This window comes from Pithys albifrons, chromosome 13 (genome assembly GCF_047495875.1).
Source record: "Pithys albifrons albifrons isolate INPA30051 chromosome 13, PitAlb_v1, whole genome shotgun sequence".
Taxonomy (NCBI): domain Eukaryota; kingdom Metazoa; phylum Chordata; class Aves; order Passeriformes; family Thamnophilidae; genus Pithys; species Pithys albifrons.
This window is the reverse complement of record NC_092470.1, coordinates 6930178-6943872: the sequence shown is the minus strand read 5'-3', so window position 1 is coordinate 6943872 and position 13695 is coordinate 6930178. Positions and strand designations below refer to the sequence as shown.

Genomic DNA, 13695 nt, shown 5'->3' with positions numbered 1-13695 from the left:
AGCTACAGCCACCAGCATCATAAGCAAGGGCAAAAGTTCAGTATCAACAAAGAAAGAAGAGCAACTAACACAACTTTCTCAGACCACCTTCTTGGTTTCTTCTACAAGCAGCAATGAGACACATCATGCAATTTTAAAAAAATTAAAGCACCAAAGCTAAAGGGTCCTTCACATTTCTAAAGCAATTTTTCCTTTAAATAAATCTGAATATTCTGAGAATGATACTCTGCAGAATATATGAAGAATATGTTCAACAGCTTGAACACCCCTACTATCTGCAAATGACCTACTTTCCCTGCAGTTGCCCAGCACAATAACCAGGGTACAAGAGACAGCAGCTGCCCTGCAGCCAGGCAGCTCCCCAGCACAGACAGGGCTGTGCCTGACAACCGAGATACGCTGCTCATTTTGACATGTTTAACACATGCATTTGTGGCTTGCTGCCAAGCACATTTAACATATTTTGCAACACTCTTTACTACTCACAGACATATGCTATTGCCATGACCTGAGTGAAAAAGCAGTTATCTACTGTCTAACAATGTCTATTCCAATTCAGTCTCTATCCATTGTCACCATGTCACTCTCCCCCTCTGGCAATATATGCATTCAAAACAGCAAAGCTGTTCTGAGAACCTTGAGGTCTGTGTGCCACAAGGTTCTAGGTTTCCCTGGTCTAGCATGACTTGGGGTATGCAGCTCTCATTTTGGAAATCTAGGACACTCAAATTTTACCCCAAAACCAAGTAGAGCACATGTCTGTTCATCACAAAAAGGGCTACTTCTGTGGGCTGTGACTGGCATGGAAGAAACATTGGGTTTAAGTACATGAAAGGGGAGCAGACAACAGGTGGGAAGGACAGAATTTATCTGTACAAACCCAAATTTTTGCAGACATCAACATTTGGATGACTGCTTAGACTACCTTAACAGGGGAAAGAAAAAAAAAGGCAACTCCACTTCATTGAAAAAATGGACATCTAAACCAAATCAGATGTTTCATACTGTAGAATTGTCTATTTTCCTCTGTCCAGCACAGAATCTCGATGACTGAGACACAGATGTCATCATCATGAATGTAAATAAAAACTGCCCCTCAAATCACTGGGAATCTTCCAACAACTTCAACAGCATCAAGATTTTAGCTCACATAGGTTACCTAGTTTAGATCTTCCTGTTTTGATTTTGCATCCTAATAAAGAGTAAAAATCAATGCAAATACCTTTTAGAATCTTCAGCAGCATGTTGAATTGCATTAAAACTTGCATTAGTACATCTGCAGAGGAGACTTTCCCAGCAGCTCCATAATCAAGTGACTGAGAGCTCCAAGATGTTTGTACTTTACCCAGGATACAACAATTGTATAATATAATTGTAACAGACTCTATTGTCAGTGCTGATTTAGAAAAACTGAAAAAGCTGGGAGTCATTACCACTCCAAACTATCTTCTCCTGTGCAAAAGTCTTAAGTGCTCAATACATACAGAAAGCCTTTTTGTTACCTTTGCTCTAGAAAGGTGTCATTCTCACAGTTTTAAAAGGTTAGTGCTGTTTATGTTATCCCTGTCTAGTATTCCAGGAAAAATGAACTTGTTTATGATCTGCCCATTGTTCAGGAAAAGTTCCAATTTTGTTAGGTGTAAAATTTAACCTCTGGGATACCAATATTAGTCAAACAAAAGTGAAAGGAACAGTTTATCTGGAACTGGAAAGAGTCCCAGTTATGGATGTAGCAACATACCAGATGCCATGCACTATATAAGAATGAAGATTGCACACAAGATTTTCCATGATATGGAAGTGTCTACCTAATTGGGAAGATTGCAGTAGAAGGTGGGATTAAGCATTGTCATCCCATAAACCAACAGAACCCACGACCAAGAAATCTGATCCTGCTGTCTTGATTACATTATTTTATACTGTACCAATCAACCAAACTGCACAGCTGTCAGGAAGCCACCAGTATTTTCCAAAAAGCTGGATAAAACAGTTATCCATAGGGGCATCCTCAAGTCAATGTATCAGTAGTAAGGAATACAGGGTTGCCTTGCACAGACATGTTTCTTGGGGCTGCTGGATACTTCTAATGCTGGACTTGGTATGAATATTCTAACCTGCAGTCTTCTATTTTTTTATATACTCTGTACTTTCATCACTCAAGTATGTTTCTGCTTACAGTACATCTGTCTATAATTGAAAAAAAACCCAAACACCAAACCCATACAATTTAAAATTTCAGAGGAGTCACTTTTTCCTCCATTAAGACTTCTCAGTTCTTCACCAGGGTTTCCTGACATTTGATACAATAAGCAGAAGCATCTGTGCACTCCATCTGTACACAAGTATGGCATATGAAGCCCAATACACAGCTTGTAAAGAAATGTTGTTTTCACCACAGCAAACGGAGACAAGAGTTCCTCCAGATGAGCTTTTCCTTCTTCCCCTGAGAGCAGGAGCCTAGCAAATCCAGCCAACAAAATTAGTACTTTGGTTGTATAAACAGCCCCTTAGATTCAATTTCTTTTAGCTTATACTCAAGAAAATCCAGCTCTGAGGTGATGTGTGTAAGCAGATACTTCCCAGCTTTTTCTAAGATTGTCTAATGTCTATGTAGTCTACACTGTCTCCTTTTTCATATGAAAAAACCTAAACAGTTTATGTTCACTTTTGAGTAAAAGCCACCTTATAAGACAATAGAGCAAAGTGATAGTCTCCTCTTTCCTGCTCCTTGTTCTACACACATGTAACAAAACACCAGGCATTACAAATCCTCAAAAATCTGATGCCTCCAACTTAAAAAGAAAAATAATTTCACTGAAACTGGGCTTCAAGATGTAGCAGAGTTTGTGCAATGTGGAAACAGAAACACATTCAAGGAGTCTGTTTTCCCAATCAAAACAAATAGCTGCTATTTTGACTTTGAATACGCACACAGACCTCCCAATCTGAATCTCATTTTTATAAATATTGCTAAACAATATGAAATAGCAAGTATTTGCCTTAACTTCTTTAAATAAACTAACAAAAAGCAGATCATCCTGATGTATCACTACAATAAAAAGTAGCAACTGAAAGTATCATTATTTGTCTCTTTTCCAGCCCTACAGCTCTGCTTAAAAAGTATCTGCTTGTCCTGAATTTATAGAATGTATACATACATTGTGGACTCACTACTGTTCCCACAGCAGCCTAATTTAATCTGTAGATGGCCAGTTTTATAGTAGATTTACAAGATAAAAGCATGATATTTGTAGGAATGGAACAAGATAATTCACTTTTATATCACAGAAAACAGTTTTCAGCTGTTTCCAGATTCAGATCCATCACTTGCTCCCAGGCAGGGAGGCAGTTTTACTTCTGTGCTCAGTTAAAACCTCTTCCCAGTACCTTTTTTCCCTCATAACTGACAGCATCAGCTTTTGGTTTGTATCAAGTGACTCTGTTCTCCCTTTGCTCCACTGTGGCAGCATTTTTGTTGCTCTATTACTTTTTCAGATCCTGTATCCAAAAGGAGTGTATGAAACAACTCTTCATCAGTCTCCTTACTGAGGATCAAACTTCACTTGCATAACAAACAGTGACTCTGCATCACAAAACGAGGCCTTTGTGTGTTACACAAATAAACTGAAAAAAAATAACATACATCATTATCTGCCCTTGTCTGGTCAGAGAAGAAATTTGTCTCAGAAAATAAGGAAACTGTATAAATAATCCAAAAATCAGTGGGGGGAAAAAAGTTTTCAAAGACCTAAAAGTCAACACAACATAATTTTAATCCCTAATATGATTTCTAGTTAACATACAGGTATTTTGTAGTAGTAGTTCCTGTCTTGTGCAGAAAACCGGGCTGCTTGAGGGGATCACAACAGTCCATTCTGGATGGGATATCAGTGAAATATTAACAGCATCAAAATTTGGTTTTATGCAGCATCTAAAGGCTTTTTCAAATAAAAAAAAAAACCCAAAACCTGCTTTCAGTCTGGGATGTTTTATTAAAAGGTCCCCAGCTTCAATACAACGGCTATTTTAACTCCTCAAATTATACCTGTAACCATAGAAAGTTCGTGGATGTAGCACTTAAGTTTCAGAACATCTAAGAATCTGCTTCTTATATGACCTTCAAATTTTTAGGTACTTGGGAACTCAATAATCAACTACAGGAATGTATCCCATGTGTCTGTATGAATAAGTAAATAATTTGAGTATACACATCAACAATATATAGCAGGGAAACAATTTTAAGATCCTCTGGCTGCTGAAAATTGTATGTACTCTTAGGTCTAGCATCACTTTAATCCATCACTCAGTTGTTTCCTAAAAAGAATTAACAACCATTTTCCTACTGGTTTTATGTGCAAAGAACACAAGCAGCCCAACATTAATCTTTTCTTCATTTCTAATAGCTGCCCAACTACCCTCACTTCAGCCACTTAGCAATCCTGTTATGAAACAGCTGCTATTAGTGAAAAAAGTCCAAACTGGCAGCATTCACAGACCACTGGGAAAACAGAGCATTTTAAGGAGATGTTTCTATCAATACCCTCTGATTTATTTCTCTTAGGTTTTTTTGTAGGCCCTACCTTAAAGCCTCCAATCAGGATTATGCTTCTAAAGCCTCAGTATCAGAAAGTCTGGCTTTTCTCTGGATTTTCTCAAGAACCTCATGTTCCTCTAGACCAATGCACCCTTCTAAAAACACTTTTTTCCACTCTTTTATTGCTGCTGAATCTGATTCAAAAGGGGCCCATCTGCTCCAGCTACATCATCAGGAGAGTTCAGCACTTCCACACAGCTGCCAAGGCTCCTGTCCCCATGCAGAAGCTGGAATGGCTCCACCCACCCCCTTCACACAGAAATGATGTGATGGATCCAAAAAACTTCTGCAGGATCATTTCCATACTGGCTCTTTCTTTAATGTAAACTCTCCTTTGCTCCCAATTTTGCAGGCTCTTAAATTGTTCCTTTAGTAAAATGCACCATAAAACTTGAGGGTGCAATTTTCCAATGAAAAGGAAAAAAATCCCATCAAATACACTAATCTTACTATAAATTCCATGAAGCAGTTCAAAAAGCCTGGATGGGTGATTGTTTCTATTAAATTGCATCAACTGCTGGAGCAGTTTCTTTAGGAATTCTAACATTTCCTTAGAATTTCAGTGACTTAACCTCCACTTCGCTCTGTAAAGACTAAAAAACAGGTGCCTTCAAGTATGGTGGAGAACATCACACATAACATAAACCAGATGGAAAACTGAATTAACAGTATGGTTGTCACTGTTAACCTGTGACATGCTCTGAAAAGGGATTCTCTCTGACAACACAGATGTGCCAGCTTGACCAGAATGCAAGCAGAATGCACACCCCAAAGTACCTACAACCATCTAATTCCTGTCACTCATTCAAGGCTGAGAGAGTTTGGTCTGTTCAGCCTGAAGAAGAGAAGGGTTCAGGGAGACCTTAGAACCCCTGTCAGTACCTAAAGTGGCTCCAAGAGAGGAGAGGGACTTTGGACAAGGGCATGTGGTAATAAGTCAAAGAAGAATGGCTTTAAACTGAAAGAGGGAAGACTTAAGATTACATATAAGGAAGAAATTCTTCCCCAGGCAGGTGGGCAGGCCCTGGCACAGGTTTCCCAGAGAAGCTGTGGCTGCCCCATCCCTGGAAGTGTCCAAGACCAGGCTGGAGGGGGCTTGGAGCAACCTGGGCTAGTGAAAGGTGTCCCTGCCCATGGCAGGGGCTGGAATGGGGTGGTGTTTAAAGTTTTTTCCAACTGAAACCATTCTAGGATTCCATGATTTTCAGGGCATAAAAACTTACTAAATAGTACCTGCATCTCTGCTTTGCCAGAGAGCCTTTTCTAGAGAAAGTTTAAAAATAAAACTAATTTTGAGCCATAGAAACCCTTGCAGAAAGTTTTCTTTGGTTTCTTTTTTATAAATGAGCTTAAGTAAAACAAGAACAATTTGAATTAAGATACAATAGAACTAAAAAAATAAGTTTAAACAGTACAACTTTCTACCTGCACATGAATGCCAGCCATGGGAAGCAGCTGGACCTGCTACAGTTCCTAAGTTGAATTTCTGGACAAAAGCTGGCAGGGTGTTTACAGTGGAAGTTATTGTATTGTGGAACGTGGGGTTTTTCTACCCATTCACAGTTGATTTTAGAGAGCAAGTTGTGTCTCATCTCTTCATGCAGCATTAAAGAGAAGTCTTTTCTTTGCACACAGTACTTCTTTACAGTATCTGTGAAGGGTAAAAGTGAAGAATTTATTTTTATTGATAATATGAAATTTTCACACAGTCACAGAAATTAATTACAACTCAACAGTAGTCATCAGTCTCCTTATCAAATGTAATGCATGCATTTTAGCCCACTTGATCTTGGCAAACCCCAGAAGTAAATAATTTAGCAATCAAGAAACAAAATAAATTATATTAACATATTGTAAGAGAACAAAAATAAAGCTTAAGTAAGTATACCTTGAATTAATATTTTACCTATAATAATTCACACAAACTTACTAGTGAAAATAATGAAAAATATTTGAAATCAAGTTCAGGCAATTTGTTCAGATGAGAATTAGGCTCATTAAGTATCAATATGCTGAGCACTCTCATGACACTGATGTGAAAAAGTGTCCCATAATCTCACAAACTAAACAACAATAATAAGTCTCCATCAAGTTCAGCGTGTAAAAATAATTTATTAGCTTTTGGTTATAAAAAAATCAGCTACTATTCTTGATTTTTCTTTTCAAACAACAGCAGTCAAAAAGGTGACAATTGAAAAGTGTTCAATAAAAAAATAAGGCAAGCATTGAGAATTTGTTCCTCAAAAATCAATGCTGTAGCACTACAGAATCAAGGGCAGCAGAAAAAAATTAACAATAACTTAGTAAAACATGACAATCACCAAGTTATTTCTACACTGTCTCGTTGCTTCAGTTAGCCAAGAAAGCATTGTTAAAGCAGTATGAAAGTAAACTTTCATTTCTAAACTATTCTGAGTTAATTAAGATTAAAAGGCATCCCTTTGGGTGGGGAGATGAAGTATGCCATAGCAATGGTAATTTTATATTCTGTTGGATTAAGTTTGTAAAACATGATAAACACTGAACCCAAAAGCTTGCCAGACAACAGCCTTGGCTCTACTGTTTCTGCTCAGTGATCCTCTGTAAGCAGAGCTTCATGTAGGAATTTTTATTGCGTATTTCTATCACTGCATCTCTGACGAGCTCAATGAACATCTGAGGCCAGAGCTTCTGCAACGACTCATTCTTCATATTGATGTCAGCTGCCTCTTTCACTAAGTTCTCCACATATGTCTGGCAAAAGGTTTTCCTTTCCTTGATTTCCTGCATGAGAGAACCATTACAGGTTGTATAAGAAAGAAAAAAAAAAGTTAAACGAGAGCAAATAAAAAAAGAAACAACCAAACAACAAAAATTGAATGACTCAAAGGGCATAGCAATTAGCAGGCAAAGAGACTGTTGTGCACTTTCTCCTCTTGGTTTTAAGTCACATGGCCCAGAGCCTATGTTGAGCTTTTATGAGTGTGGCCACAGAATCAGTGTATTCATAATATCCATATTATATTAATTCATTAATTTATCTGAAATAAACTTTTAAGTGGTCATATAAGTATCTTTTAACAGCATTACCATTTTTGTTGCCCTCTGGCATAGCAGTGAAAATTTACAGAAACTATTAAGCCCCAAACTACTTTTCTTCCTTCTCTCCCTTCTCCACATTTCATCATCATAGTACAACAGTTGGAAAGTGAGTGTTTATCTACCTGCTCTAACAAGCATATTGCCATAGGAAAACAAGCCAGTACCTAATGAGTATTGCATTAGAGATTGAAGTAAGCTGAACCTTTAAAAATTAATAAAAATATACTGTGCTTTTTGTGCAGCTACTAGCTCTGCATTTGAGGAACTCAAACTGTATTAATCCCTGTTTCTGCAGAGTTTCTATAAAATGCCATAATAAGCCTTGAACAGTAAGTTATATTGGTGCTAAATGTCTAAGTAGTTTGATTTATGGCATTGTTTAAAATGCTAGATCATGCTTCAGGCCACCAAAACAGAAGGTCTCTTTAGTGGGTGATAAAGCAGAGAAAATACTTTCCAGTGGTTTCAGCTAAAAACCCAAATTATTAAACAATTACTCAGGACTGTGATCTTTAGCAATACACTTATTCAGTCAAATTTATCATGTTAGTTTACTGATGATGGGGAACTGGAAGCAGTTGGTTTTGCCTGTCTTACATCCTGCAATATCTGTTGCTGCACACACGGTGCTATAGCCAAGGACAAGGTGGGAACTGATGCACTGGGAAGAAAAAAACAATGCATATATTTAATGGACTGCACAAATACCAAGCTTATTTTATTCTATTATAATGTTTGTTCCCTGGTAAAGGACAAAGGGAATATCTCACTGTCTTACTCTATGCTATTCTAAGAGCTATTATCACAGCTTTTGAAATGAAAATGTTTTCTTAATTAAATCCCTTCACATATGCAGTCACTGTCTCAGTTTTATGCTGTGGATCTGAGATAACAAAGCCACAATGCAATAACTGAATTCAGTGATTACTGAACTTGAATAAATTTCTTGCGCTAGTGGATTTATCTAGTTCCACATAATCAAAAATAATAATGGGACAAATGTGGGAATCAGGGTGTACACAGATAGAACTCTTGATCATTGCTCAGAAAGGAGACTGTGGCTGAAAGAATCATGTTCCCCCTGGGAACAATTTCCCTCTGCCCAAGCAAAAGAGTGAGCAGATGAGAAACACAAACTAAAACAAGCGTGACTGATGCACTTGTCTGAAACAAGCCAGCTTGCAATTTTATTAATAATTAAACCTAATACATTTTATATATATTTATTTTTCTGCATCTCATTTAAAAGCTAGGAAACAGCTCTTTATTACTACAGCCTGCTCTGCCTAAAATGTTGTCTCATGGTGTTTTTTCACCTATTCATTTTGGAAAAATCTAACATGCAATATACAGAGCTCTCTTCTTGAACTTTAATAATACAGGTATATTTTGTCATGAACATAAGGCTTGTAGGTGAGAATGTATTTCTGAGACAGTGGCACCATTCAGGAACTGCTTCAGTAAAGACAGAAACTGAGCATTTTCCAGTATTCTAGCAAAGATCAGCTGGATGAAATGTTTGCTCAGGTATGAAAATAAGCAGTGATATTTTAAAATCCCCATTCTCAATACCACAATTGAAACTTGATATACAGACAAATTTTATGAGTAGTAGCCCAAGGTTACCTAATAGAGAATGAAAGTATTTTCTAATGATATCTTTACCTCAAGCTTTTCCATATGGAAGTCCTTTGTCATGTAATTCAGTGTTGCTCGAGTTGTGCTTTCTCCTCCGTTTCTTCTGTTATCACTACTTTCCTCACTCCCAATCCCAGATTTCTTTCCCTTTCCCTCCAGTAGATAATTGAATTGCTTCCTCCTGTGAAAAGATAAGAGATTTACAGTCCTAGAAAATTTCTAAGTGCAGATGTTTTTAGTAATTGTGAGGGGTTTTTTTCCCCTTTTGAACATACACTTTTGAGCTTTCAAGCCTATTCCATTCTCAATTTATTAAGATTCTAGATATAGCTACATCAATTTGCCTCTATACAATTGACTTTGACATATATCACATAACATCTCCTAAATAGGAAATCTTGCAACTTAAACTTGTATTAAGTATTCATTTATAGAAGACTAAAAATAAGGACTTCTAAGCACTTTTTTTTTACAGTACAACTCCTAAATCTGTTACCTGTTAGTCACTCATGAAAAATTGCCAGTTTTCATTGTGAAAGTCCACAACTCTTCACCAATACTAAAACAATCAGAGAACTGAACAAGCAGGACATTTGTGTGCATCTGCCTTTTCACCTTCTCATCAGACTTCATACGAATTCTGTGAAAACCTCTCACCGCATGGACCAGGAGATGGTAACACTTGGAGGACCTACCTTCTGTAAGATGGTATTTGTGAAATTATCTTTTTACCTCAAGAGAATTTATCACAACAGTGTGCAAAAGAATGAAACCTGTTCTGGACAAATTGCAGTTCTGGTCAGTGTATTTTACCTGGATTCTGCAAACAATGAGAGCACACGATAATGTGGCAGCTCAGAAGATGCTACATAGGCCAGAATGCCAAAGAGCCTTTCTGCCTTAACAACATCGTTCTCAGTAACCTGTGAGAGAGTGGGAAGGCAACAAAAAGGAAAAAAACTTACATTTTAAAATTAGCACATTCATATTCCATTATGCATGTACATTGAGAATTAACTCCAACTTCTTACACAGGACACTGCATACAGATCTGTTCCAGGCAGATCTTCAGAACAGATTTGCTTTTATTGGCACTTTAAATGTACTTTAGAAGAAACCAAATGAGGTACTGGTGCTTGTTTGATTTCCTGTAATTCTGGAAATTTCAATGTATAGATGTGCTGCACTGTGCTTCATGATAAGTCCTCACGAAATGAGGAATTTTATAAGTTTCTTATATTGATTTTCTGAGGGCCAGACATATTAATTCTGCTCTATACTGCATGCACTTACAGAAGGTCTGCTGGAAAGTTTCTGATTAAGTTATGCTGGAGAAACAGAAAGATTCTGGGCATGCACATGTGAAAAGATAAGTTATACACTCTCCTATTCTGGCAGCATTATGGAGAAGTCTTTATAGAAAGGGAGGCTTTAGAAGGGGAAAAAAGTATTTTCTCTGCATTTTTGAACTCTGAAAATAAATGTTCTCCCATTATACTTCTCTAAATATCAACCATACTGTTCTGTCAACTTTAAGGTACAGACATCCCTTTAAACTAATTTTCAATGGCTGAAAAGTTTTCAGGATTTGTTTTATTCAAAATTGAAAAGTGTAAAGAAGGTGAAAAGGGGTTCATTTTCTGGTGGTGGTTGTTACTGGTTTTTGTTTGTCTTGGCTTGTAACCTCTGGAGACCATGGCCTGTGTTCCTCCTGCCCTGATGGCCAGACTATGAACTGCCTTCAACTGCCAAAAGTTTGTTGGCACATTTTCTGGACTCCTGGCTTTCCACTGAGAGCAGAAGCAATCTTTATGATCATCTAAATTTGACCTGGATAACACTGGATGATGAAACTCACTCACTGACTTCTTAACTTCTGGATCAAATTTAATTTCCGTTCATCCTGTAACATATTTTGAAAGAGCAACCCATTATTAAATAAACTTCAATACTCACATTATTTACTAGGCAATTTCAGACAAACTTTGTGTTCTGAATTATTCAAATGTATGAGTAAAATGGAATTTTGATCCACATTAACAGACATTTATTATATTCTTGTTTAATGTTTATGAACTATACAATCAACTCTTGCCTAAAGTATAATGCAACAGCATAATACAGGGATAAAATCACCAGAGAAAGCATAGACCAGAAAATCAGAAATGTAAAATCAACTCCATTTGCACAGTGTTTAAATTTATTAATTTTCACTTAAAATTAAATAAGTCTTATTTAGTAGCCTAGGAGTAATGGCCTTGCTGAACAGTCTGTAACAGAAGCAAGGTCTAAAACAAAGAGCACAGAAGGCAGCTAGGGAAACAAAGCCCACTGCAGGCAGAAATGCCTGCTGGAGAAATAAGTGATTTTAATGTATTTATTTATGTTAAGAGAAGCATAAGGACCAGGTCAACAGAGACAGCAATGCTGAATACACTCTTCAGTTCACAAAAACTCATGTTCTCTATCTTACTGCAGTGCATTGTTTGCCCCATTAATCACAAAAAGATTGTAACGGTAGTATCACATAAATGTAAGGCTTTATGCCTGGCTCTTGCCAAGGACAGGGAACAGGCACCAACTGTGCCAACAAGCCCAGCTCAGGGCATGTGGTGCATCTGGCCCATTGTATGCCACACCACTGGGGGCACAGCTTTCTACAGGGTTTAGTAACTGCAAACCTTGACAACTTTGAATTAATCTGAAATTACTATCACTGGGAAAAACTTCAAATAGTACTTCTCAATAAAGAGAATTTGCTTCTTCACAGTTAGCAAATGTAACAATTGAGCAAGGGAATAGAATCATTTTTAGGGGGAGACAAGCACTCAGCTTCTAGCTTGGAACACTAACTGGAATGGAAGGGGAAGGCTGGGCAGAAAATAAGAGCTTTGCTATATAGGTTTTTTTTACAGTTTAAAAGTGTCAGTGTTATGTAATTTATTTAGTTAATTCAGATAGTAGATATTGCTTTTAGTTCACAGCTCTGTGTACCTCAGAGCAACACAACCATCTCCACCAACGCTGCACACAAATGGGGATCAGAATAGCAGAATATGCACATTACCTTTTCTGTCTCCTGAAACTATTATTTAGGGCTGATCCAAGGTCTGAGAACACACTTCAGGGGTTGTGTCCTTTACATTGAAACAGGATTTTCTGTTACTGATGTTAATCAAAAAGGTAATACACATCTGCAAAGCCATGACTTCTGCTACAGGCTAATGAAAAACAGCAGTCAGAGCTCATCTCTTTCTTCAGCTTGGCTATGACACTTTTCAAATGATTAATGATGCTAGGAAAGAATTCGTGTGCGCATCTTCATATAGCGTGGTCTGGCTGAAAAACTTTGTTGAGGACCAAAATGTTCCTGTCATACATATTTAAGATCTGATACATGTCCTACATAAAGTCATGCTGTGCTGCATGTGCTCCATTTACTAAATTCTCCCTAAGAACTATAAAATTCAAAATTTTCCTTCAGAGGCTGAATTTCCTGACCTTGAGATTGTAGGAGTCTACTTAAAAGGTTGTTACTTTCTTTTTTTCCTTTGTCTATGAAGACCAAACAGGCAAGATTTATTTTCTGTTTTCTTTTCATCTGAATCACTAGTGTTGATTTTGAAAATAAGATGCAGTAAAAAAGAAATAAACTTGAACTTATTTTTTAATCAACTTTGAGGAGCATTTTTTTCGCTGAGGTAATAAACTCAAGGTTATTTCAAATTTTTCATGGAATTACTGACTATCACTATTTTTTCCTTTTCAAGATATTGTGTTGTTGGAGTGAGTCATATTTGCCTCCATCTTTTATCATCTAATTAGTTCAAATAAGGTCTTTACTTACTCCTGCTCTTCTGAGCAACTAATGCATGTTTTACACAACTAAAGCCAAGTAAACCACAACATCCATGCTTTGGCTGGATCAGATAACAACTATATCTAATCCAAAACATATGATGATGACCAAATTAAAATACCACATCCAAATACTAAAGCTGTGTATTATTTTTGCTCTAATTAACTTCAGTAACACCTCTGAAACTTATTTGGCATTTAAAACTGAGAGCACATTCAAACATTGTGTTGCACTGTAACTATTTTTCCTCCTTTTATGATCAAAGCTTAAGTATAAAATAACTCTTGCATATGCTTGAATAAATTTACTTTCAATTGATGTAAAGGAATACAAAGTACAAAGGACAGCAATATCAGTATCCTAACTTTCTATTTATTTAAACATAAACCACACAACCAACAAAAAACCCAACATACTAAAGATCTTGTACATAGCAAGCAGAAAAAAATAAAAATAAAAAATTCATTTCACAGACTTTTTGCTGTGATAGGCTTAAAGGAGCAAATATGATTCTATGAAAATT

At 36.9% G+C, this 13695-nt stretch overlaps 1 protein-coding gene across 4 annotated transcripts in view; it reads right to left on the bottom strand.

The window, feature by feature from the left end:
• Positions 1-6248: 6248 nt before the first annotated feature.
• Positions 6249-13695, bottom strand: part of LRRC49 (leucine rich repeat containing 49) — a 39200-nt gene continuing 31753 nt past the window's right edge. For all 4 annotated transcript variants that reach the window (XM_071568436.1, XM_071568437.1, XM_071568438.1 and 1 more), the window contains 3 exons: positions 10127-10236; positions 9341-9494; positions 6249-7357 (listed from right to left, as the gene is read on the bottom strand). In XM_071568436.1, coding sequence (XP_071424537.1) covers positions 7151-7357; positions 9341-9494; positions 10127-10236 — 471 coding nt within the window. In that variant the 3' untranslated portion in view covers positions 6249-7150. The remainder of the gene's footprint in view (positions 7358-9340; positions 9495-10126; positions 10237-13695) is intronic.